Below are 25,871 nucleotides of genomic sequence, written 5' to 3'. Positions count from 1 at the left end.
AATAGCCCAATAGAAAAATGAGTATAGGGAAAGATCAGTCAGTTCACAGTAGAAATCACACAGACAGTAAGTATTCTCAGCCTAAGTAGCAATCAGAGAAATTCCAACAAAAATAAGAAACAACAATTTTAAAGAAATTGGTCCTGGAGATGGTTTTAGAGAGTGGCTGCTCTCAAAGAAGGTTGATGGGATTGTAAATTGCTACAGAGGATAATGTATCAGTGTCCGTTCACGTACACTTTCTTACCACTCCGCCTGGCAGCTACCATTCCAGGAGCCCGTTCACAGCAATGCAGCACAGAGGGGCATTGCCTGCAGCAGGGGCAACCCGGCACGGTGCGGAGGTCCTCCGTGCAGGAGGGCCTGCACAAACACTCGTACATATACATCGCTAAGTGTGACGGAACAGAGCAAAAAGTACAGAATATAATCCGATTAGCGTTAAAAGCCAAAAGAAAGCATGCACAGGTCTGGATGAATGCTTAACTAGGTATCAGGAAGCGCCCACAGTTAGTTAAAAGTCACTCCGCAGAGGGGAAAAGGGTGAGGAGGGGTCTTTCATATTTCACCTCATGTGCTGGTTTTCAGTGCCTGAATATTTTACAATGAGCATAGACCTGTATTTTAGGATGTGGGAAAATAAGCATTAAGCAGAGCAAATGATACCATCCTTAATATTGTAAAAAATAAAAATAGTAACACTTTAGATCTACAGTTCTTGATACATTAATATACACTTATATTCCACAGCATAGATAGAACAGACATTTACCATTTAAAAATTATTAAGGAAATACAGGCATGGGTTCCATCTCAATGAAGAGTCCTGCCCAGGGAAACTAGTACCATTTACATCTGGATTTTTTTTTTTTTAAATTAACAAACTTTAGTAGACTGCGTAATTAAAAAAAAATCATCATTAGCAGATAGATCATTATTATACACCCAGAGTGCAATGAAACTGAAAGTCACAAACTCCAGATGTGGTAAATCATGCCAGGCAACATCAATCCTTATCATTCACACACACACACACACACACACACACACACACACATACACACACAACACAGCCTCCCTCTCCCTCCCCCGCCTCTCCCGGCAAGCACTGAAGAAACAGGGCCCAAACCCATAGATGGGCTGACGCAACCCAGAGCCACGTGGGGGAGGGTCTGGGGAGGGTCTGTTCAAGGAAAGACCCCTGCAGGCAGCACCCACAGAGAACCCCGTTCTCAATGCCAGCAGACCTCAGGGATGCAAACCCGCTTGGCCCCGTCTGCAGAGCCCCCCCTCCCAACGTGTGGACAGTATGGGTCTGAGTCAGCCTCTCTGCTACAACACACGTGGGTGGCCTGTCTGCTCACTCCCTACGTGTCACTCTGATTCCTACTTTTGCTCTGAAACCGCTCCATCTCCCTCCTTGCTAATCGAGCAAATACTCCAAAGGCATAATTTTCAGTCCTCGGGTTCCAATAGTACATCTTGTAAATTCCATTTCCATACCTTGCATGGGAAACCAATTAAGTTCGGGGATTAGAAATCCAAGATATTGGCTCCGACCAGCAATTTGTTTTAGCATATCTCCCAACAAAGGGCACGTCTACCTCTTCTCTTACCTGTAGCTCAAAGTTGGCTTGATCCAGAAATTTTTTGTTCAGCATATCTGCATACTGATTAATCGCTCGCAGGAAGACTCTGAAAAGATCAAGAGAAAATTACATAATTACACACTTAGGCTCGGCACCTCTGTCAGCTTGGCATTTCAATGAGACACAGCCCGCGTCTGTCTGGAAAGTGAGCGCTCGAAGTCCTGTGAAAAGCTATGAGGTTGTGCCAATAAAAAGCCCAGAGAATTATACGCATATGTGCTCCAAATTGATCAAGGAAATCAGCACATGCAGAATAAAAGAAACAGACCAAAATGCTAGCATCTGAAAGTAACATATGAAAAGTATCACTAAAAAAAAAAAACCCAATTTTTTTTTAAAAGAAAGGAAAAGGTGATAATTAAAGCCTCCTGTCAAGTCACCATGTCTTCATGGAACATTATTAAACTGGTCTTTGCTTTGCAGGCTTTTTACAGGTAAGCATTTGAAAGTGCTGTGATACACCACCTATCAGGTGTGGCACGGTCTGGTGACTACCTGGAGGTACAGCTTACTTCATCCTCTGATCCACATGTTGATTTTGGTAACTAACGACTTGTTAAAAAAAATAAAAAAGCTATGGTAGATGCATAAGCGATTTGACAAGAAGGTTAGCAGGAATTTCAATGCATTGATCCACTGATAACGGACAATTTTAAGCACCCAGAGCAAACTATTACATCCTTTAATACCTGGACTTTTGCTTGTCTGTGTTGACGGGTTACAGATGACCCCGGAGGTCTAAGCCTTCCCCCAGCTTGTGCGACCTGCAGATTACTTTTATTGTCCCTGAGTGCTCACAATAATATAGCTCCGTCCAGATACTCCTTTTTAAAGGACCCTTCTCCCTCTGCACAAAGGCAGGATGCATGGAGAACTAGCATTAGGTCACAGATAATAAACTTAATTACACTTCCTCTGTTTAGGCAGCAGGAAGCAGCCAGAGAGTGTAAGAAAAATCTAGGTTACTTCCCAGGAACCAGCGCTCTCCGGATCTCCGAAAGCACGTTTTCTTTAGCTATGCCTGCCTGGAGAAGCTCCCCGTGCCAGAGTGTCCCTGAGTCCACTGAAGGCCAGGCACCTGGGAGGGGGAAGAAAGGGGCTTTCTGCCTGGGGCTTTAAGGAGGTCTCTATCCCCCACCTCCTGCCCAGCACTTCAGCGTCTCACATCCTCAGACAACTCCAAGAAAGGAGGTTTGCAGACAGCATCTCATTAACGGACTGATCGGTTGGATCCAGGGCCCAAACAGGTGTGACAAAAGGGCCGGGACGGAGTCTGCCATTGCAGCTGCTGAAGAAAACTGTGGTCAGACTTACCAGAATTCTTCCCTGGGGACATTAAATAGAACCGAAAAGGAGGCATCCGTGTTTTAAGTGACTCTGAGTGGAGGGGTGTGGGGATCCTGGCCTTGTCCATTAGTCAGGGGCACAGAAGGGACAGCAGCATCTCACAGCCAGAGGGTTGCCAGAAAATATGACTACAGGTGGCCTAGTTAAATTGAAAAGCAGCTCTTACAGCTGAAATTTGGGATTTATTGGGAAAAACTGAACACAGGGCACTAAGGGTGTCTTGATGAATTAATAGAGGACCAGGATAAAAATCACTCAAGTTAGGATGGGTCTTGTATCTAGAGTACACCCGGCAAGCCTCATCAGCCCTCCAGGCCTGGGCTGGGGTCTCCTGGGCCAGGGTTAGCCCTCAGAAGCACAAGATGCAAGCCTGAAGAGAAAATGGTCTGCCTTATCCATCTGACCCCCAGCAATTATGCTCTGAGAGCATCTGGGGACCCGCACAGGCATTAACCCCAGCAGCCAGTGTCAGTGGTGTGGGACCACTCCCTGTCGTTAGAGAGGGGCTCTCACGCAGCACAAAACCCTGGGCTACTGACCACCTTGTAATTTTTCCTTCAGTTTTAGAACTCAGCTGTTGACTAGGGTCCCCCGGGGTCCTTCCGAGCTTGAAGGAAGCCCCTCCCACCAGCCCTCCGGGACAATAAAGGCAAGTTCACTAGAACATGCGTAATTATTACATGGCAATGATTCTGCCTCAAGACAGCACCCAAACAACTGCAATGTGCTCCTTCTAATTAAGCTCTGGAACAATTTCAGTCAGTTAAATAAAGGTATTTCTCAAAATGACTTTAAAAAAAAATATGCCGTGCTGAAATAATACGAAGGCCAAATAAAAACTTTGTAATGAACCGACAGCTGAGAAAGTACGGGGCTGAGAGATTCTGTAACTTAGATTCACTCTAAGTTTTTTAAAGGGCAAGGACAAGAAGCAACTAACACAGAGTGAGAGTTGTAGCAGGACAACTAAAGGGAAGACCAAATGAAAACAGTCATTAGCGCCATCAACAAGGGCGAGCTGCTCAGGCTCTGCCTCGAGGCCCACAGAACCAGCCGGGACCCATAAATTATATACACCCCAGAGCCCACACATGATGGGATCAAAAGCTGAGCCATGCCAAGGCCCTCTGAGGATGAACCATTGACCCAACTAGGGAAAAAGAAACATGAACAGGGGTTAACTTTTACATAAGAACATCTATTATCTGCTACAATTCATAGGTTATTTCTAATAAATGTCAAATTAGAGAGAAGAAATAAGAAAATCACATGAGAAGCTTATGCATAAAAATCTGCTGTCAGTCACACAGAGGAATATGGAGAGGATTGCGAGCTAAGCTGAGCGACTGGACAGCGGGACACCTTCCCAGTCTGCAAGAGGAGCTCAGGCGGGTTCCACATCGCTCAAGATCAAATCCTTTATTCAAGGGGCAATGTGAATGGGCTGGCTCTGCGGTCCTGGTGACTGCTAGAGCTGGGCTCAGGGACAGGGAAGCCCTCCAAACGGTTCCCAAATAGTCCTGTCTGCTTATTCATTCCTGTGCCTGTGATGCTACGTCAGGATCCAGCATGGTTTCATAAGCCCCCGAGGTGTCTGTCATAGGAAAGGATGGGTGGATGCATGGATGCATGAATGGACAGACGGACAGATGGCTGGATGGACAGACAGATTGATGGATAGATGGGTGTGTGGTTCAGAAGATCAGACTCTAACCCAAATCAGAGGGCACAGAGAGGTTAGAATAGTCAGTAGCCCCTGATATCCATGAGTAGATTGTCCACGGTGGGGTTCTGCTGTTTTGAGTTTCTCATTAACCAAATTTCTCATTAGACACTTGGCATTTATCAGTGGGCACTGCTCCCTCCTTCTCCTCTCCACCTCCCTAGCTAGTCCCCTCATGTTCCTCTCCACCTCCCAGAGCAGGTCCTGATTCTCTTCTCCACTTCTCAAGCTAGTCCTACATTTCCTCTTTCTCTCCACCTCCAGAGCTGGTCCTCTCTTTCTTCTCTGCACACCTAGAGCTGGTTCTCCCTTCGCCTCTCCACCACTGGAACCTGTTCCTGATGACAGGACCCTTGTCACTTACATATCAGGATCCCCTAGAGCATTTTAAAGGACCCCTTCAGCACCATGAATATTCTCAAGTGTTCTGATCTAAGAAACCTTTGGTCTCTACCCACACTAACAGATCTCTCAGAGCCTGTGGTGTGTCCAGGACTGGCACCAGCCGAATACAACGAAACAAAAACAAATAAACACACCCCGAGCCCGCCCTAGTGCAGAGAGAGAATCCACCCTCCCCACTCAATATTACTGTACACAAGCACAGGACACAAGGAGGAGAGGCCATGCATAATGTTCCTCATGTCCGAGCTTCCAAGAACACGGCCGTGAGACGCTGCAGGGGGTAGAGACTGCGGGCAATGGAAGGCGGAAACGGTACAGACCGGCATTGCTTCTACTCTGCCAGAAAAGTGAGGTGCTCGGGGGAAGAAGATTCATAAGTCCGTGTGCCAAACAAGTTATGTCTATTCCCAGCCGGGAGGATTAAGTAATTTCTGAAAACAAAGCTAATGGTGTGAGAATGAAATGCTTCCATGGAGGCTGTCCCATGTGGTCAAATGATTAAGAAAAAGTGTGAGCCTGTACTTAATAGAGTTATTTTCAATCATTTTTAATCTTTGAATGGCTTTATTTATAACCTAAAATCTTGGAAGATGAAACCAAACCTACAAATAAATAATGTAGAGCGAAACACAGGCAAATTATGTCATCTCGAAAAGACTTAAAGAGCCATAAGGTCTAGATGCACTTTTCTCTAAGACACTCAAATTACTCAAAGCAAATGACTGCAAATTTTATTTTTAATGGCCGCAAGGAAAGGACTTGATCTCACGCTTCTTGGTAACTGATTCCCGTCTCCCCAAAGTCAGAGTCATCCCCTTTACCGATCTTGTTACAATGTTCCCATTTTCAAACATTTAGGGGTCAGTGTGAGATGGAGTTTGTTCCCAAACCTCATACAACTAAAACAAACAGGACGTTTTCCTGACTTCCTTCTCTTCTATGTGGACACTTAAACACAGTGAGCTCCCACTAGAAATAAAATGCCTACTGTAATTCCTAACGGTGTCAGATATGAGCTGGATTCTTGTCCACACACACAACCAATTACAGTCTGGATTCACTTCTTTCTATCCATTATCTATCATCTATCTGTTATCTCTTGCTCACTCTCTCTTTTTCCCTCCCTATCAATCAATCTACCCATCTCTTCACATCCATGTAAACATTTAGCTATGAGACCTTCAGAAAAGTCTTTCTAGCCATCTCTCATCTACCTGTCAATCATCTATCTATCTACTGGTCTATCTTCTTCATGTCCATGTAAACATTTTGCTCCAGGACCCTCAGAAAGTGACTCATGTCCTTGAGATTCTCCTATTTTCAACCAGCAAAGGAAGTACTAACTGAGATACCTCTGAACTGTGAACTTTGAATGTAAGGGTTTTGTTGTTGTTTTTTTTTTTTTTTTTTAACGTAGAGATTAAAGGTAACACAGAGCTATCACCACATAGTCTAAAGTCATTTTAACACCATGACCTCCACCAACACTTTACAGAATGTTAAGTGGCGTTTGGCAGACTGGAGAGGACATGCCATGGAGCTCTACACTTCGATACCCATCTTGGGAGACCCGCTGGGTACGTGGAGCTCAGTGGCAGGAGGCACCTGCGGGGATCCAAGCCCCTCAAACATGAGCATTTCACCAGAAAAGTCCTGCAGGCCTTGCCTCTGGGGCCACATCCTGCTCTGTCCTTGCACGGAAAGGGCCTCGGAAGCCGCGTGGGCTCCCATGGGGGCCCTGCCCGATAAGCTGCCTATTGGAAAGCAGTGTGTGCCGAGCAATAAAAGTATCAGAGTCCTAAATACTTATGTGTTAATTGAGTGGAGAGGGCTTAGCAAGTGGAACATAATCAGGAACCAATTTAACTATTACAAGTTCCTGGCACAATTACAGTCGCTAAAATGACTTTATCATGATGGAGCCTCGGGCTTTTCTAGCCTCACTGTTACCCGGTGTTTGCTGCCAATAAAACTGGAAGATGAGGTGCCTCGTTACGACACCGGGAAAAACAGCAAGAAAGAAAGCCAGTGAACTTCCAGTGGAACCCAAAACCCTGTTCTCAGGCAGTGAACCTGCGGGGTATTTCATTCCTTTCCTAAACTCACTTTAAGTTCCGTAATTAGATCGTACAGTTCACCACGAGGGCATTTAAACACCTCTGGCATTAAGACAAGAGATGCTCTGGGGGCGGGGGGGAAGCACCTTTTAACAAAATGTTTTCCCGAAACAAATGGAAGAAAGGAAAAAAATTTAAAGTGATTAAATATGCCTTTAAATGATTTCCACAGAATTCAGGAATGCTGGGAAGGAGGGAGGACTTGGGGGCACGTGATAAGCAGATGCAGAGAACATCACTTCAGCCGGCCGGCACAGCGAGAGAAGGACCGGGTCATCGCCACCGACCGGCCCGTGAGCACAGCCACACACCGCAGAGGCTCCGGTCTAGGCCGGGACCAAATGGGATCAGCCGCTTCCTCCATCGGGAGCCTGGACGGGCAGTGACGACCACACGTGCACAAGAAGTGGCGTCCTAGCAAGACCCTGGGATCGCACGTGAGCCGCGGAACACGGAAGGCGGCCTGGCTGGGACCTCGGCTCACATGTGTGATCTGGGAGATGGTGGGAAGACCAATGTCAAGAGAGCCTCCAGGGAAGAGGCTGGAAGGATCGGCGGCGGTCGGACTGCGGGAGGCTGGGAAGGCTGGGGTGCAGCCCACGGCAGTGACTTCAAGCAGGGAAAGAGCAGTAAAGTCCAAAGAGGCAGGTGCCATGGTCTCCCCAACACACTGGAGGTGTTTCCTTTTGTCGAGATGGCCTGATTCGTTTTTCCTTTCAGGCTTTAGCATCCGTCAAACTCTGAACTAAAGTCCAAAGTGCTGTGAACCATCACGTTGGCCAGCCCTGGTGGAAGCAGGCTCAGCTCGTGGGATGCAGGGGCTCCCAGGGACTGGCCGCTCAGGGCTGAGGCCACATCACCCCTGCTGTGTGGGTTCCCAGGGCAGACATCCGTGGCACGGGGTCCCCGTCCCACCACTCTGGGGACATACTCTGTGTCCAGGTCCCACCAAAACAGGACTATGGCTAAGGAGCTACTACCACAGTGGGCTGCAGGTGAGAAGCCCTGATGGTGGCGGAGACCCACCCAGCTCGGCCATGCCCGGCCACCCCTCACCTCTGCGGCTTTGCTGGTGAGCACTCACCGAGTGCCTTGTATATTCCCAGTGACTTCTGTCACTTCGTAAAAACTGTGCCAGTTAATGCACCCAAGTCCGGCGGGGTATGAATTACCTCGTATTTTACCCAAAAGGCTCCAAGAGGCAAAAGCACATGGCCCCAGAAGGGCACGGCAGGCTCAGCCAAGCCCAGGACCGGCGCCCACACTGCACAGCCTTCCTCAGGAAGCCCAGCCAGCGTTCTCAGCAGAATACAAATAAATCCCAGAAATTATTTTGCTTTACAATATATTCCAGAAAATTCCAGGCACGTACAACAGTAGACCCCATAAGGAACTCATGTCCCCCCCTCCCTGGGCTTCAATGATTATCACCTTCTGAGCGTTTCGTCTTTTTCCCATCCAAACCCTTTCACGTTATTGTTATTATTAGTGTTTCCTTAAGGGCCTAAAACGTTAGAGAGTGGCTGTAGGTTCACAGCAAAATGGAGCGTAGAGGTCAGAGGTTCCCGGATGTCCCCTGCCTCCCCTGGTCAGTGTCCTGCACTGCACTGGGGCTACACAGCCTTCTCTGGACGAATGCGCACGGTCACAGTTACGCCCCAAGTCCGTGGTCGGTGGGAGGGCACACTCCTGTGAACAACCTGCGGGTTTGGAGACACATGTGACAACGGAAACTCAGGATCACGGTACCCTGCTGAGGGCTACACCGCCCGGGACACCCTCGGAGCCGCGCTCTCCCACCCTTCCTCCCACTGAGCCTCTGACCACCGCGCGTCCTTCTGCTGTCTCCACCGCTCTGCCTTTTCCAGGATATTCTATAGTTGGCGTGATACAGTATGTAGCCTTTTCAGATTGCTTATGTGATCATGATAGTATTTCCTAAGTCCCCTCTTGCCAGGTTTCAGACCTCCGATGCTTAAGGCGCTTTACAGGAAGGGTGTGCGACACTCTCATGAGGCTCCCTTCTTACACACCGTGGCCGCTGAGAGGGCCAGCCTTCCGAAGGGTTTCGGGGCCATTCCCAGCATCAGGGCACACGGTGCCCCATGCTGCTACCTAGAGCTCAGACACATCCCTGCCACTAATGAGCTGCATGGTTTTGAGCAGGTCACTCTGCCCCTAGAGCCTCAGTCTTCACCTATGTAAAATGGGCTGTTGACAGCAACGACACGAGGCTTTCACAGAGTCCTGTGTCCGCAGCCCAGCAGGTGTCCTGTGATTGGCACCAAAGCCCTCGTAACTCGTACAGTATGGCTCTCTCTACATCGAGACCAGCTGGATGCACATCCCACTTGAGCTAATTCTCACCGAGCTCACTGGTTGGAATTCTGTTTCTTACACTGCCTACAATCCCCACCCTGTCCCAGGCTTCAGAGCAGCAAACTAAGCCCCACAGCCTGTTTTTGCAAATAAAGTTCTTTTAATAAAAGAAAATTTTTAAAAACCCTGGTAAAATACATATGACATAAATTTACCATCTTAACCATTTGTAAGTGGACACTTCATTGCCATCGAGCCCATTCACACTGCCGTGGAACCATCACCTCCAGAACCTTCCTCCTCCCCAACAGAAGCTCTGAACTCAAAAAGCAACAACTCCCCGCGCTCCCCTCCCTGGCAACCGCCGTTCTACTTCCTTTGTCCAGAGTCAGAATGATCTAGGCACCTCAAACAGGACTTGTCCTGTTGTCACCGGCTTATTTCAGTGAGCACAGGGTCTTCTGGGTGCATCCGTGCTGCCGCACTGTCCGAATGTCCTTCCTTTAAAGACTGAAGAACATTCCATGCTACGAATGGCCCACATTTCATTTCTCTGCTCAACCGCAGACGGACACTTGGGTGGCGACCCTCTCTCAGCTACCGTGAATCATGCTGTGGAGAGCACGGGTGCACAGGTGTGTTCACGTCCCTGCTTTCCATTCTCTGCGGTGTATTCCCACAAGTGGACTTGCCAGACCATGTGGGAATTCTATTATCGACGTTCTGAGGAGCCATGACACGGTCTTCCCCAGCGGCTGCACGACCTGCTGTTTCACCTACAACCCCCAAGGATGCCAATGTTTCCACATCCTCAGCCACGCTTGTCAGCTTTTGCTTCTGGTCATGGTAGCCACCCTCCTAAGTGTTTGGTGCTATAAATAAAGTATTATTAGAACACGGCCACACCCACTCATTTAGGGATTTTCTGTGGCTATTTCCTACAGGAGCAGTGTTGAGCAGCCGTGCCTGCCACGTTACCTGGCTCTTGAGGGAACATTCTGCCATCCCTTGGAAGCTGTGATTCTATTCTGATCATCCTTTACAGGGTTTTGGAGAATTTTTTGCCTGTAGACGGTTGGGAATGGGGCTCACACCTGGTTCTCGGTCATCAGAAAAGACGACGTGTTGATCAAAAAGGCCCCAGACAACCCCCTTGAATGTTTACTTGGGAGGAGGTTACTTCAAGCTCCGAAGCAGAGTTTGGGATACAAGGGATTTAGAATCCAAAGCAGGCAGGGCCTTGCCACTTCCATCTCTAGGGCACCAAGCATGTCTCAAGGAGCAGTCTTAGCTCAGGGGCAAGTTTTAAAGATCAGAAAGCCATCCTTTCCCTCTGCTCTCTCGCTTCCTCCTCCTTCTTACCTTCCTCTTCCTCCCAACCCTCCTGGCTTCCCTTTGTCCACATCACAAGATAAAGTGCTGATGGATTTAGGAGCACCATGGGCACAGGAAAAATTTCCCAAGACCATGGGAACCACGGGTGGATCTGCCGCACGGGCGAGAGGCGGGCAAGAGCACAGAGCAAGCAGAGCACGGGGTCACCACTGCCCCGTCCTTGGGGCCGAGGCCCACGCAGTCTACGTAAGGCTGTGCGGAAGAGCACCTGTCACCGCAGTATTTTCCGAGTTCCAAATATGGGATTGGGAAGGGGAGGGCGGGCGTGGGGCATTGAAGTTTCTGTTTGGTGATGAAACATTCTGGAAATAAGCCCTGGTGATGGTTGCACAACATTGTGAATGTAATTAATGCCAATGAACTATACCTGTATACACGGTTAAAATGGGGAATTTTAAGTCACATATATTTTACCACAGAAAAGAAAGAAAACATGAGAAGGAAAGGAACGAGACATTTCCAGAAACTGCAGCAGTGGGGACCATGATTTCTCCGTCTATAACTCTACCATCAGTGTGATTCGGCTCCACAATTTCACACACACATAAACACACACACACCCGCACACACGCACGCACGCACGTGTTCTTAGAAACAAGAAACTCTGGCCTCTGCTTCTCAAAGAATAAGATTGTTCAGATCTGTTCTGGGAGCAGATGGGCCGTTAATAAATAAGCATAAACATAAGTAAACAGAAATAATAATGGCAATAACCATCCACCCAAAGTCCTTTATGGCCCCGTATGTCACTTCTCACTTGACTCCACACACGACAGTGGTCACAGACATGGTGTGTCCCAGATCTACTGTGAGCCCACTGATGGCCCATCTGTGCTGAATCTTTACTCCCTGTAGCACCAAGCAATGTATCTTGTATAAAATAAAATACAGTATAACTGAATCCATCTAGCGAGCCCAGGGAAAAATTAAGTGGTCGGAGGCCTTGAGCCAACTGTAGGGTTCAAGGCAGAAATTCTAAAGAGAATCTAGGATAATTACAAAGGGGAAAGCTTTCCAGTTATTTCATGCTTGGAATATCCCAGCCATGCCGAGGAATTTATTCTGGTTCGTTTTCGAGACTTGCTAAAGGGCACTGCCATCATTTAGCAAATGAATGTAATTTGCTTTAGGCTCGTGTATTACAGGCTAAAAACTGGGTCACCATTTTTTGCCCTGTCGGGGGCCTAGGTGCTCACGAATGTTCTGAAAGTGACTACCTGGCAGTGGGTGAGGTTTTACACGTTTCCCCATCTTTGCTGGTGTTTGGCTACTTTCTACTTCTACTCACTCCTGGTTTAGTTTCCTTCTCAAGAGGCCAGCTAGGCCTCTCCCTGTGGTGTATCCCCATGGAGAAAAGCACGAGGTGGGCAGTGGAGAGAAGCAGGAGTCTTGAGCTCTGTGCCCAAGTCATGTTTCCCACATACAGTCTGTGCAACCTTGGGCAAGTAAATAAAGGACTCTGAACTTGCTTTTCCTGGTGGGTAGGAGAGACTAGAGGGAGTCCGTGTTTGTCAAGGGCCTGGGCCGTACTAGCTGTTTAGTGATTGATTGGCAGCTACTCTGGGGAATATGAGAATGATACTAGAGACGAAGGCCTCGACTTCTCCTCTCTTATTGGTTTCAGAAGAGGCATCCAAAGGAAGGTACAGGAAAAATTAGGAGACCAATGTTCATGAATGTTCAGCTGTTGACAAGATGTTAGAAAAAGAGAAAATGTTACAACTGAGAGATTCTAGTTCTTTGATTCTATTGTGGCTCAGAATTCTCACCACTCAGCTGTTGAGTGTATGGTGATTTCCTCAACCATCTTTGTCGACGGAGAGCAGCTCCGAGACCTTGATGGAAGGGGTTAACTTCCCCAGATGGATGGAGATGGGTGACCTGGTGAAGTCTGTGCTCAGATCCTGAGACCGTTTTCTAAACGGTACCAGAGACAGGTGTCACCGCTGGACTGTAGCTCACCCCTGGCTCCCAGCACAATAGGAGCCTCCTATGGGGAAGGCCACCATCTTAGAAGGTTTTCCTCTGTGCGTAACAAATGACCACAAACCTGGTGGCTTAACACAATGCCCAGTAATTATCTCACTGTTCTGTGGGTCAGAATTCCCTGGAGGGTCAGCAGGGTTTTCTGCTAAAGCTCACAGAGGGCCCAGGTGAAGGTGTGGACCAGGCTGCGTTCTGATCCACGGCTCCTGTCTCCCCAGCTCATCCAGGTTGCAGGCAGAAGCCATCCTTGTGGTCTGAGGTCCCTGTGCGTGCGAGCTCCTTGTCTCCTCGCTGACTCTCAGCTGGGATCCACTGTCTGCTCTGAGGGGCTGCCTGCATTCCTTCTCCCACGGTCCCTCCATCTTCAAATCAGCAAGGGCATGTGGTGTGCTTCTCCTGCTTCAAATTCCTTGCTTCTTTCTTTTACTGCAAGCCAGAGAAACTCTTTCTTTTCAAAGAGCTCTCATGATTACACAAGGCCCTCCTGGATAACTCCTATCTAAGGCTAATTATTACTGTTCATCATACCTGCAGGACCCTTTGTCCATAACAAAACCATAGGACGGACAAGGCGTGCTATTCATGGCTCCACCCACACCGACATCCTCGAAGGAGGAGGGCCCTGGAGACCCTCACTGATCCCTTAGGGACACAAACCTCAGAATCAGACTGGTTTTCCTGGGCCCTACTCCCACTTTCTTGCAGCCTGAGACTAAGCCCAGAAGGACAGGCTGTCATCACGTAATTCTTGCCTTCGGTGGCCCCTGTGCTGTTCTGAGTATTTGTGACAAGGTGAAAGACTTATAGGGAAGGGGAGGGTAGAAGACAGAGCTAGAAATACAAACCTGAACCAGGTCTTGTGAGAATGAAGTGCAGTTTCAGGAGGCCACTTGTCTGCAATCCACTGAGTGACACTTTCTATTAACAGGTATAACCTTATTCGAAGCTCGTGATGTCATCTGATGCCAAGCTCATCTGTTCACCGGATTCAGTGTAGCAACTCAGATTGTGAAGGGCTCAAGAACCGAATAATGATTTTCTTCCCCATACAGTCCCTAATATGCACCTAAATAGTCCCTCACATTTACATAATTCCTCTGATCCACATGAAAGAGACGAGGCTGTCTCTTTACTGAGCGGAGTGTGGTCCTGCACACTAAATAATGAAACCACATCTTCCATACCTGTGCTATAACCCCCAACAGGGACATATAAAATTGAACAGTATCCTACCCAATGTTCAACAGCACTCTATCTCGGAGATGGGCAAATTATAGCCTCTGGGCCAAGTCTGGCCTGCTGCCTGTTTCTGCAAATAAAGTTTTATTAGTACACAGCCACACGCATTTGTTTATATGCTGCAACACAGAAGGCACAGCCCACCAAGACGAGAATGTGGTCCATTACTCAGTCAAATAATACTCAAGGAGAACAGGTATTACTACCTAGTCCTACCTCTAACAACAGTTTCTCTAATTAACCCTTCCCTACTTTTTAAATTAAAATCAATTCCTTTCACTACTAAGGCCATTTGGTCTGGTTTATTCTTTCCTGGATAGAAAAGTCAGCATCTCCAAGACCTTGGCCGAAGTTATTTCCCCACAACAGAAGCCCCAGAGTGACAACTGGGCCTCGTTCGGTGTTGGGGGCAGCTGAGCATGCACAGACAGCAGGGGCAAGGGAATGAAGAGCCTGAGAAGAAATCTAGGCTCTGCCACTGACCAGCTCTGGAGACCTTGAGCGGGTTTCTGCATTTCCCGCTTCTGTGAAATGGGTATTAAGAGTACATTTACTGGTTTGGTGGTAAAGATTCAGTGAGATGAAATGTGTGCAGCATCTAGAACAGCTCCTGCAAATGGTGAGCACCAAGGGTAAGGAGGCCTGCGAATCACTCTCAAGTACTTCAACAGCGAGCACAAACTTTAGGGATACAGTGTAGTCATCAGCTGGCCTAGCCCTCCATAGGAAAACCACTTTCCACAGGAGTGCTTTGGCTCTCCTATTTGATCAAAAGCAGAAACACAAGAATATTAATGGTTAGAAATTACTCTTTTTGAAATTTGGGCCTTTTTTTTTTTTTCCAAAGATTTTATTTACTTGACACAGAGAGAGAAAGACCACAAGTAGGCAGAGAGAGGAGGAAGCAAGCAGCCCGCTGAGCAGAGTCCGATGAGGGGCTCGATCCCAGGACCCTGAGATCATGATCTGAGCTGAAGGCAGAGGCTTTAACCCACTGAGCCACCCAGGTGCCCCAAATTTGGGCCTTCTTAATGAGTGTAATGGGTAACAGAAATGGGCTCTCCCACTTGAAACCAATGCCATGTAAGGTATGTGGACAAACTGAAATATGTTAGGGCCTCTCCCCTACGGTTCTAAGAAGCCTGGACTCAAGGGACAGGGCCTAAAGCTGGAGCCTGTGCTCTAGTTCCTGTCACTGGTTTGAGGATCCTAGTGGCCGGATGATGACTACAAGCTTCAGTGAATTTTGCTTCTAGAATACTTGCTCAGCACCGAAAATTACAGGGAACTGGGGCTTCATGATTGTACCAGCTGGTGAAGAACTGTCTTTTAACTGTCTGTGTGGCTGCCTTTGGCCTGAGACTTGCCTTCATTTTAAGCTGGTAGCAAAGAGAACAGGTAACTTTCCCATTTTTAATGAGGAACGACTAAGAATATCGAAAGAAAAAGAAAAAGTAAAAACCCAAAACAGCACTAAGACTCGCCTTGGGTCAGTTCCTAACAGTGTGGCTTGGCCCCTTGCAGAGGTATGTCTTGGGGCTGGACTGGACTTGAGCTGCCACATCTGTAAAATGGGCTGTGCACGGGACAAGAGGCGCACACATCGCCTCAGCTGGGGGCCAGACAGGTGCATCTTCTCAAGCTGCCCCTTAGGAAACCAACCTTCCGGGCACTTCTGAATTCTAATATTGGCGTGCTGCTTAGTGAATGCCCAATTAAGGGCAATATGAGATGACAGGCAGATGACAGGGCCGCCTCCCGTTTCCCAGGAGATGCGGCTGGTGCTAGCTTGTCAACTGAATCTGAGATGGGTTATTTCTGCTCAGCCCGTCCCATTGTCATTTCAGAGTCATGGGCTGAAGGCATCAGAAGGCGAATTCCCTTCCCACAAGGGTCTACTCTCAGCCTCTACATTACACTTCTCGATGGCCTTGAGGGCCTTTCTTTTCGGCTGTTTCCAGATCCCGTGACAACACAGGATGAAGCTCTGGACCCCTCCCACCTCCTCAAGAACCAAAAAGCAGCTTCATGCAAGCAGCTCCCTTCACCTCTGCTGCAACACCTAGCCTTGGAGGGACTGCTCGGAAGTCAGACGTGCAGTGGCTGACTTCACAATTGACCTTGACACCACCCAGCAGCAAGGGAAACAGTGGACATGGGCTGAGGGCTGAAGTGCACGGGAGGGGAAGAGCAGGCTCCCGCTCACCCGGCACAAGGACGGGAGTGGACGCATCAAGCAACGCTGGCAGGGGCCTGGCAGGCGAGGGGCACCCCCGCGCCCCCGTTTGCTCTCTGCGTCGGACAGGTGGCATTCGAAGGGTGCAGGAGGCTGGCTCTGGCTGCCCAGCGGGAAGGCACAGAGCAGCTGGCAAAAGCCAAGTTGATGCCCGTCCTTGTCCCCAGGCAAGGCACGCCGGCCACAAGGTGTGAGGGTGGCGGCAGGTGTCCAGATCCAGGGACCCTCACCCAGAAGCCCCCTGAAATCTGACTGAGCTGCCTGGGGTCACCACAGGAGCACCTTCTATAGATCACAAAGTGGGTGAGGGAAGATACGTCAGGAAAACCAGTGCACGCAGCTGCCTTCGCGTGTGCATATTGGGCTGAAAGGAACTACGGGCACATCGCTCCAGCACCAAGCACCCGTGGACGGGACACCCCCACCGCAGCGGACCTTGTGGGGAGGCCAGGGAAGCGGGTGAGGGGCAAGAGCGCTCATGGCAACGGACACCTCGGGCATCGTCACACTCATTTGGCAGAGTGGCTGCAGACCAAGGCCATGCCTCTAGTCTTCCCAGGACGCAGGAGTGGCCCATCACATGAAGCAGCAGCACACGGCCTAGCCCTGGGTGCAGCCGCTGCTGTCCAGGTGAGCTGTGCGTGGGGTGCGCTGCCCAGCTCCGGAAGGCTATCAGGAAAGCCTGCGTGGACACCATGTTACCCCCACCCCCCATACCGTTTACGCCCACAGGCTTGGAGCAAAGGGACTTAGGAAAGCTGGATCTTCTACCTATGGAAGTGTCTGCTGTTCACCCTGTAAGTTAAGTGTTCCATTGGATTAGTCTTTGGGGTTCCTGGGGCTGTGACATGGGGTGACCCAGTGACATGTGGAGCACCCAGAATATGAGACGTGGGCTGTGAGCACACCAGGGAAGCCCTCATCAAGGGCTGGAGCATGGGCTCTAACAGACCCTTCCCTGGGGCCATGGGCAGGACACTGCCAATGGGAACAGAGGGCCCCAGGGGGCCAGGGAGCTCCACAGAGAAGAGCAGAGCCTTTTCCAGAACTGGGGGGACAGCAGAATAAACACCGAGTGGTCCCACCTGCCCAAGGTGTTAAGAACCATTAGGACTGCAACGAGCCTAATGACTTTTTACACTGAGGTAAAGAAAATCTTTATGCACTGCCACTTACAACAAAGTTCACCAATGTCAAGTTACAACAAGGGGACTCTGCAGCCCTCCAGCTTTGTGCTGATTTTCTTCTCGGGGTCACAGACAGCCAGCACCTGGAATCCCAGACCCTGCCTGACCCAGCTTGGAAAGAGGGAAGGCCAAGGACAGGGAGAGCCAAGCCGACGGGTGACCGACAGAAGGAGACCAGAAGGAGTCCCGGCACTTCGTGTGTTTTTAAGTAGGAAATTCAAATATAATATTCCCGAGTGTACACATTACTATCAGCGGCTTCAAACAACCCAAATGCATGGTCTTACAGCTCTGGTGGCCGGACATCCAGAACGGGTCTCCCTGGGCTAAAGTTCAAGGGTTAGAAGAGAGGCACGCTTTCTGGAGGATCTAGAGAAGGCTCCAGAGGCTTCCATCTTTTTGCCTTTCCTGGCTTCTCACATCCATCTGCATCTGTAATGAACAGCCCCTCACCAAGTAGCACGACGCAGTCCCAGGATCCAGGGGTGAGGATCCGGACACCTCCAGGGAACTTATATTCTGCCTCCCGCAATGATAATCAAAGGACCTGGCAACCACAACACCTGCATTGATCCAGTGTATCAATACGGTGTATCGCTCCTGCTGCCGCCACCTGCATTACTTCCCGAGGCTGGTGTTTTTCACTCTCCCTTCCATGGGAACGGTCCTATCTCCCAGAAGCCAGAATCCACATGGAAGCCACTTTCTGGGCCCTTCATCCCACCTCCTACATAATAGGTCCCCGGTTAATATCAGAATTATTGATTGATTATTGATTTTTTAAAAGATTAATCATTGTTGACAGCATGTGAATAACTGTGTCTGTTATTGACACGGTGTGTTACACGCTAAATGGTTCAGACCAGGGATCAGCAACCTTGTTCAGTTGAGAGCAAACAGTAAATAAGTTAGGCTTTGTGGGCCATATGGTCTCGACTGCAATTATCTGAATCTGCTGTTTTAGCAAAAAGAACCAAAGGCAAAAATCAAATGAGCAGGGAAATGGCTAGGTGCCAATAAAACTTTATTTATGGACACTGAAATCTGACCTCCATATAATTTGTGTGTGTCATGAAATAGCATTCTTCCTTTGACTTTTTGTTTTCAACCATTTGAAAATGTAACAACTAAGCTTGAGAGTCGCAAACATCCACCACCACCGGTGGCAGGACCACTCTGGCCCAGAGATGATGCTTTGCCAACCCATGGCTTAGAAAATTATGTTTGGGCCCACTGCCCACTGTCCCGCTCTCGCCCACTCATTCTTTATCAGGACTGAGTGCCCACACTGTGCCGGGCCGGAGCGGGTCCAGAAGGGGTGATGGGCTGGATGTGGGGTCGGGGAGCACGATGACACGGTGCACCAAGACGAAGGTGGGCGCCATGTCCGCGGTGTTTAGGGAGGTGCGCACTGCTCTCAGAGGGCCCCTGCAGGAGTTAGACCCTGGCTTCAGGCTTTGGTCCCCCAAATGTCAGCAAGGCCTGAGATCAGAGAAAAGGTCAAAGGGGGGATGTATATTTGGAACAGGCTATGAGCGCACATATAAACCAATCCTGGAGGACAGATGAGCGTCCAAGGAAGAGAGATGTGAGAGTAAGCAGAAAAGAAAGAAAGAAAGAAAGAAAGAAAGAAAGAAAGAAAGAAAGAAAGAAAGAAAGAAAGAAAGGCAGGCAGGCCAAGCATAGAGACTTGGGGAACCCCAGCAGTTGTTCTGGGCGGAAGAGGAAGAACTTGTGAGGGAGGCGCATGTGTGAGGCGTGTGAGGAGGCGAGAGAGGACCTAAGAGGCTGGGAGGGCAGGGAGAGGAGGGAGGGAGGGATGAGGAGGGGCGAGAGGGGAGGGGAGAGCAGGGGAGACAGGTGACAAGGGGAAGGGCTGGCGGGGAGGGGACAGAGGGAGAGGAAAAGAGGGGAGAGGTTCCTACTGGCGGGGCCTGGGGCTGACTCACTTGCACCCCAGCAGGGGCAGCTCCACGAACAGTCCCAGAACTACTGAATGCCCAAAGGCACTGGGGAGGCCAGAGTTTGAACCTGGCACCTGACATCTTGGTTCTCCTCCCTTTGGCTGAGCGGCCCGTGTGCGTCCTGCGGCCCGTGTGCGTCCCGATGTCGGCCTCCTCACCCCTGCTGCTCACACCCTCCACCTTGAGCAACGTCCTCATTTGGCCTCTGGGTCAGGCCCCGAGCCCCACTCGCGGCTCTGACCTTGTTTCCCGTCCTTCATCCGGCTCCATGGTGTCCGGTTTGATGCTATCAAACCCCATGGGATCGCAGCCACGTGGCCGCGCAGGAGGGAGCCTTGAGCATCTCGCACACTTACACAACTGTGCTCTGGCTGCACCAGCCCCTGTGTGTCCACAGCCCCAGCCTTCCCAGCCAGCCTTCTGGAAAGGCCCGAAATAGATTTAAAAAAAACAAACAAACAAACAAACAAAAAACCCACAAACTCCACATCTGCCTCTGCTCTTCCTGCCAGATTCCCTCCCTCTCTCTCTCTCTCTCTGTTTAAATGACCCCTTTATTTCTTCCCTGCACTTCTCCTAATCCTATGTCTCTGTGCTAAAGAGGGGAGGAGGTCCGTCAAAGTGCGGGTCTGCAGGGGCAGGAACCCTCTGGCTCAGCAGATGGCTACCGGGAGGCAGCAGCAGACGGGAGCTGACGAGGAACTGGGCGCACGGGCAAGGCGCAGAAGGATGCTGGCTGTTGGCTCGTCGCCTCTTGAACAAAAGGCCCGACTCCACCGCCTGTAAAACAGGAATGACGGTGGCTCCACCTCGTGGGTTTGACTTCAGATTAAATGAGACCCGAGACAAGGGGACAAGCTGGTACCCTCACTTCCCCTTCGCTGAGGAGCCCCCAGAGCTGGGAGGTGAGGAGCAACACCAAGGGCGGAGAGGAACCAAGCAAGCCATGGTGCCAAGATGAAAGTCTGTCTGCTCCCAAGTCCATGTTCCTTAGACATAATTAATAAAGCTGTGCAGACCCAAGGCCATGCTCTGCTCGGCTCTGCTCCGGAGAGCCTGGTGGTGGTGATCTGAAGGCCGCCTGCCACCCGACCAGGATTACAGGGACCCAAGCATTGCTTGGGCTGAAGGGGACGGGAGGGAGGATCCCTTCGTTCTGCCGAGCCGTGTCACATTCAGCAACACGACAGTTTCATTTTCCACGCTACTCCACTTTTTACCCCCAAAATGCGGCCTGGCGACGGTACGCATTGACTCTGCTATTAGCGGAAGCAACTGGGTGATCATGGGCTAATGATCGTCTACCTTCTTAACGCTGAGTGACTTATTCCCCATAAACACACACACAAAGTGCTCCGGGAAGCTCCCGCCAGCCGAACACACACAAGTTGAGCTTCTTAATTGAAAATATAATCTGTATTGCGGAGACTAAAATATATTGGATTCATTTTGGCTCTATTCTTCCCTATTGTCCCACATACATTTTCTTTATGCTACACAATCAAATTAGTTCCCCTGCTACGGAAATTATTTCCACACAATAAATCAATTTTATGGTGAAGCTATGACTGAATGTCCTATTTAAAGGAAAAGCAAATCAGGGATGGAAACAATCTTCTTACTGATGTGATCAGCGTTCGCGCCACATGCTTTGGCGATCTCTGTCAGTTTCATCCCTTCTCGTTTCTTAGTTCCCTTCCCTCCCCTCCGTCGTCCTTGGGGAAGCTTCAGTTCTGCGGGTGGAGAGGAGGCAGGTGGGCGCAAGCCCGAGAGGGGAACCCCTGGCAAGGCCGCACAGCACCCCCGTCCCTGGTGGAGGAGGGTCCGTTCCCTCCCTCCCGCGAAGCAATTCCCGACCTCCCTGCGGGAGCCTCACAGCCACCAAGCGCTCCCCAGCCCCGGCCGTGTCTGCTTCCCTGTCATCGACACTGCGCGGTCTCGTTGTCCGCTTGCTAGCGGATCGTCTGAGCCCTTGCCCAACAGCAGGCCACCTCCACGAAGGGAACATTCAGCATTAGATGCCCATGTCTACAAAGGGCCAGGCACCAACGTAGGTATGTAGTCACACCTTCTCAACTGTGACGAGGCCACCATCTTGAGTCCAAAGCTCGGTAAGTTTCATCCCAGCTGGAAGGTGTAAGGAGGGAAGGTGTTTATGGAAGGCGGCCTTGGGGCTTGCTCTGTGACCTCAACTCGTAGGCTGAACACAGCGCTAGGCCCCACTGACCTTTATTCAGTGCTTCCCATTTGCAGGGACTTCGCAAATGCTGTTCCCTCTCCCTGCAGGGCTTCCGCTTCCTGCCTTGAAACTCCTCCTGGCCAGCAGCTTCCAGGCTTCCGTTTCGAGCCTTCACAGACCCACTCGTCCCTCATGACGCACTGCACAGATCCATGTGCCTCCCGGTGGAGTGAGAGGGTCGCGTCTGCCAGTCTAGGTTTTCTCCTTTGGCAGTCTGAGCAATGTCCCGCATCTCCCCTGGGATTCTCGGCTCCCTGACAGCAGACTCCGCATCTGCTTTCGCTCACATTTACCCCCCAGCAGCTAGCACACCGCATGGCCCTTAGCAGGCATGCAGTGAACCCTCGAACGGAACAAGAATAAACATGCATTGCCATGAAAATGATCCCTAAGCTCGCTCACTTGATCCGAAAGTCGTTGCACAGAGCACGTCACTTTCCAGTTGTGTCCTTATATACATTTCTACATTAAGGTGGGAAAAGGGAAGGTGAGTAACCGCTGAGCAGGGTCTGTGGCCCAGTCATGCGGCACACAAGACACTCTGTTGCCTTCAGTCTACTGGCTCCAAGTCCACTTGAGCACAGCCGAGGCCGAGCGGAGTGGGGCTGGAATAGCAGCATGTTCCCCTCAAAGTGACCGCTGAGCCCATCCCAGCAAGGTGGACACTTTGGGGTGTCGACGGAAGAACTCTCAGGGTCCTCCGGTAACACACAAAGCAGGAAAGGTGCCCCCAGTTGCATGTGAGCCCCGAATATGCAGGCAAGTTCCAAAGTTTGCAAGGCTCAGTGCAAGATTTCCAAGGCCCGCCAAATTCATTCCCTCCACTGACCGAACCCCATGAGATGGCTCCAGGAAGCCGCAGCACGAGGAGATGCTAGAGAATGACCTTCCTGGAAGGACCAATGAGGGGATCAGATCTAGAACCCACAGCGCCTGCTCCGGCCACATGTGCTCTCAGGATGGCTCCGTCAATTCCTTAATCATTCGTCACGGCAGGTGATCAGAGGAGCTGTGCCCTGTGTGTGCAGCAGGACACCTGGGTCCGGGGTTGGATGTTTGAGAACATCTCTGTGAACACGGCAAGCAACTCAAGAGTGGGAAGTCTGCATGACTTCAACAAATCAAAAGATGCCACGTTATATGAAATTTTCGAGGAAAAAAAAAACCAACACCGTTTTAATGCTTCTTTTTTTGTAAAAGGCTGTAGTGGACGAAGCCTTTCTCTCCTGGCCAAAACGCGGACACACAGAGAGCTCAGAAAAAGAGCAGGGTTGTTTTTAACTTGGGATTCTTGACTAAGAACTCGGTGCGTGTTACTGCACCCGTACCCACAGGCTTATACAAAAATACACATTTAATGAGGTCACAGAGTTAAGACTGAAATGGCTGAAACACATAGTGTGGGCCCAGAAAAACTGTCAGCAAACTCTCAAAATAGCTTTACTAAGGTCTGTCAAATGTTGGGAAATCATCCAGGAAAGGATACAAGAATGTACACAGAAGCATCGGCTCATTTTAGCTAATGACAGCAGTGAACAAGATGGAAGTGCAACGCTTCCTTATTTAAGGGGAATTTCTATGCTCCATGCTGATGTGTTTCTCATGGCCTAGCTGGGGGTGGGCAGGGTCTTTGCTCTTGGCCAGGGGGCCGTGGAGCTGGAGGGGAGCTATTCCCAAGTCCTTCCGCCCGTGAGCCGCACAGGTGCACGGGAGCAGGGCTGGGGCAGGGGTGAGCTGCGGGCGGAGAGCAGCTCCCCACTTCTGCTTTGGCTTCTCTGAAGGATGATGCTATGTCCCAGGCTCACCCTCAGTTATCTTGTTACCATTGTCCTTTGAAGCTAAAAGTCATCCTTCTCCGCTCAAATCACCCATAGTCCAAAAAAAAAGGCCCGAGGTGTCACAAAAATAATAACACAGACACAGTACTTCCAAATATGAAAAAGAGATAAGAAAGGAAGCAAAGCTTTTTGGTTTTAATGCTCTATTCAAAATGAACCAAAGAACAAAACCAAACAGAACACAATGGTTTTTCCTTTCTCTAAACATGATGCGGAGTTCCAAACCAAGAATCCCATAGTGCCTCCCACCTTCTAACCAGTATCGCGGGGTCCTACCGTGGCATCAGCAGAGTCTGTCATTTGCCTCTCCCCCGAATTCTTAGTAAGAGGGTTCATTCTAATGATCTCGTTCTAACTTTAATTATCATTATAAAGGCCTTATGTCCAAATACTGTCACATTCTGGAGGTACTGGGGATGAGGATTTCAACCAAGGAATTCGGGAGGAGAGTACATAATTCATCCCATAACAGGTTCATTCCCGAGGACCCTTCCACATCTATTTTTAGAGACTATGGACAGGTTTCCCCTGCTATACCTATGTGTATGTGTATGTGTATGTGTATGTGTATGTGTATGTTATTTTTCCTGGCCAACATTCCACACCAACTTACTCCCTTCCTCTCATGGAGGGGAGGGCAGCTCTCTGCTGTGCCATCCGGATAACCCCAAGGGGTATATGGGAAAAGGAGCTGGCCCAGGACCAGCCGGGGGGACCAGGGGACTTGCATCTTGGCTGGCACCGCTCACATCCTATGTAGTCACTGTTTTACAACCACAACTGTCTACACTGTTTACCTATGTTCATCTGCCCATCTGAACAGCAAGTGTTTTGAAGGTAGAGCCCAACTAGGCCATCTCTGAATCCCCAGCACACAAAGCAGAGACACAACACAAGTTTTGTAAACACCACACAGCCCTACAGTGTGTGTGCTCGTAAATGCCGGTGCTGAGCCCGTTGGCCAGTCCTAGGAGGGGGAGCCGGGCTGGGGCTCACACATAAAGGAACTTCCACATGAGACAGACAGACAGACAAGATTCCTGCCCCCACAGCCATTTCTAAAAGGAACTTGGGGAGACTGTGAATACCAGCCTCTCTCATATGCTTCTGTGGCCCAGGTGGGCTCCTCTCAGTTTGAGAGCAAGGGCATTTAGTCACATCGTGATTCCTAGTTTTCAACAGAAACCTAACAGAGACCACAACACGTGTGGCTTTGCCTATATACACACGGATTCAAAATTCCTTACAGAGATGGCAGCTTTGGAGCCAGAGAACATTCAAAATAAGTCACAACTGAACGAAACCCATTTAGAACGGAAGTTGCTAAAGTAATTTTGGACTTTCCCCAAGACCAATGTGATGCTCATCTCCCAAATTACCAGGTAATGGGCACCTGGGGGGCTCAGTCAGTTGAGCAGTCGCTGCCTTCGGCTCAGGTCATGATACTGGAGTCCTGGGATCTGGTCCTGCATCGGGCTCCCTGCTCAGCAAGGGCTCCGCTTCTCCCTCGGACCTTCTCCACCTCGCTGTCCTCTCTCATTCTCTCCCTCAAATGAATAAACAAAATCTTGAAGGAAGGAAGGAAGGAAGGAAGGAAGGAAGAAAGAAAGAAAGAAGAAAGAAAGAAATTAGCAGGTAGGGACACCTGGGAAGCTCAGTCAGTTGAACATCTGCCTGCAGCTCAGTCATGAACCCAGGGTCCTGAGACTGAGTCCCGCATTGGGCTCTCTGCTCGGCAGCGGGCCTGCTTCTCCTCCTGCCTGCCACCCCCCTTGCTTGTGCTCTCTGTCTGACAGATAAATAAATAAAATAAAATTTAAAAAAAAAGAAAGAAATTAGCAAGTAAAGCTTACCCACAGCTCGCCCAGAACCCACTCCAAGGAAGCATCGTTTATTTCCAAGTGGCTGTTGGCTTTGGCCCTTTGTTATTCTTTTTTTCCCTTTCTTTACCTCAACATGAGAAAAATGGTGAATCAAAGCAAACACACACACGTCCCCACAATCTCACCAACTCTACACCCTCCTACTCCAAAGGAAAGAATTTCTGTGGCCTGCCCTGTCTTGTTTTTAGGTTCCGCTAAATAGCAGAACAGTACATCAGTACAATAGCCCAGGTCCCTGAAGGAGTCTCGGGTCACAAGCAGACTCACCAGCCACAGAATAAAACAGGTGCATGCAAGATGCTCCCAAGTCAAGAAAAATGTTTCCAGTTTCAGTATCTGTGGGC

General features: G+C 49.7%; 1 protein-coding gene across 3 annotated transcripts in view; it reads right to left on the bottom strand.

The window, feature by feature from the left end:
* The window catches only part of DOCK1 (dedicator of cytokinesis 1), a 490,751-nt gene that overhangs the window by 97,348 nt on the left and 367,532 nt on the right, over positions 1–25,871 (bottom strand). For all 3 annotated transcript variants that reach the window (XM_059398805.1, XM_059398806.1, XM_059398807.1), the window contains one exon: positions 1,617–1,695. In XM_059398805.1, the coding sequence (XP_059254788.1) occupies positions 1,617–1,695 (79 nt within the window). The remainder of the gene's footprint in view (positions 1–1,616; positions 1,696–25,871) is intronic.

This window comes from Mustela nigripes, chromosome 4 (genome assembly GCF_022355385.1).
Source record: "Mustela nigripes isolate SB6536 chromosome 4, MUSNIG.SB6536, whole genome shotgun sequence".
In the NCBI taxonomy this organism is placed as follows: domain Eukaryota; kingdom Metazoa; phylum Chordata; class Mammalia; order Carnivora; family Mustelidae; genus Mustela; species Mustela nigripes.
Note: the sequence above shows the minus strand (reverse complement) of the source record. Positions and strands in the feature narration are given on the sequence as shown.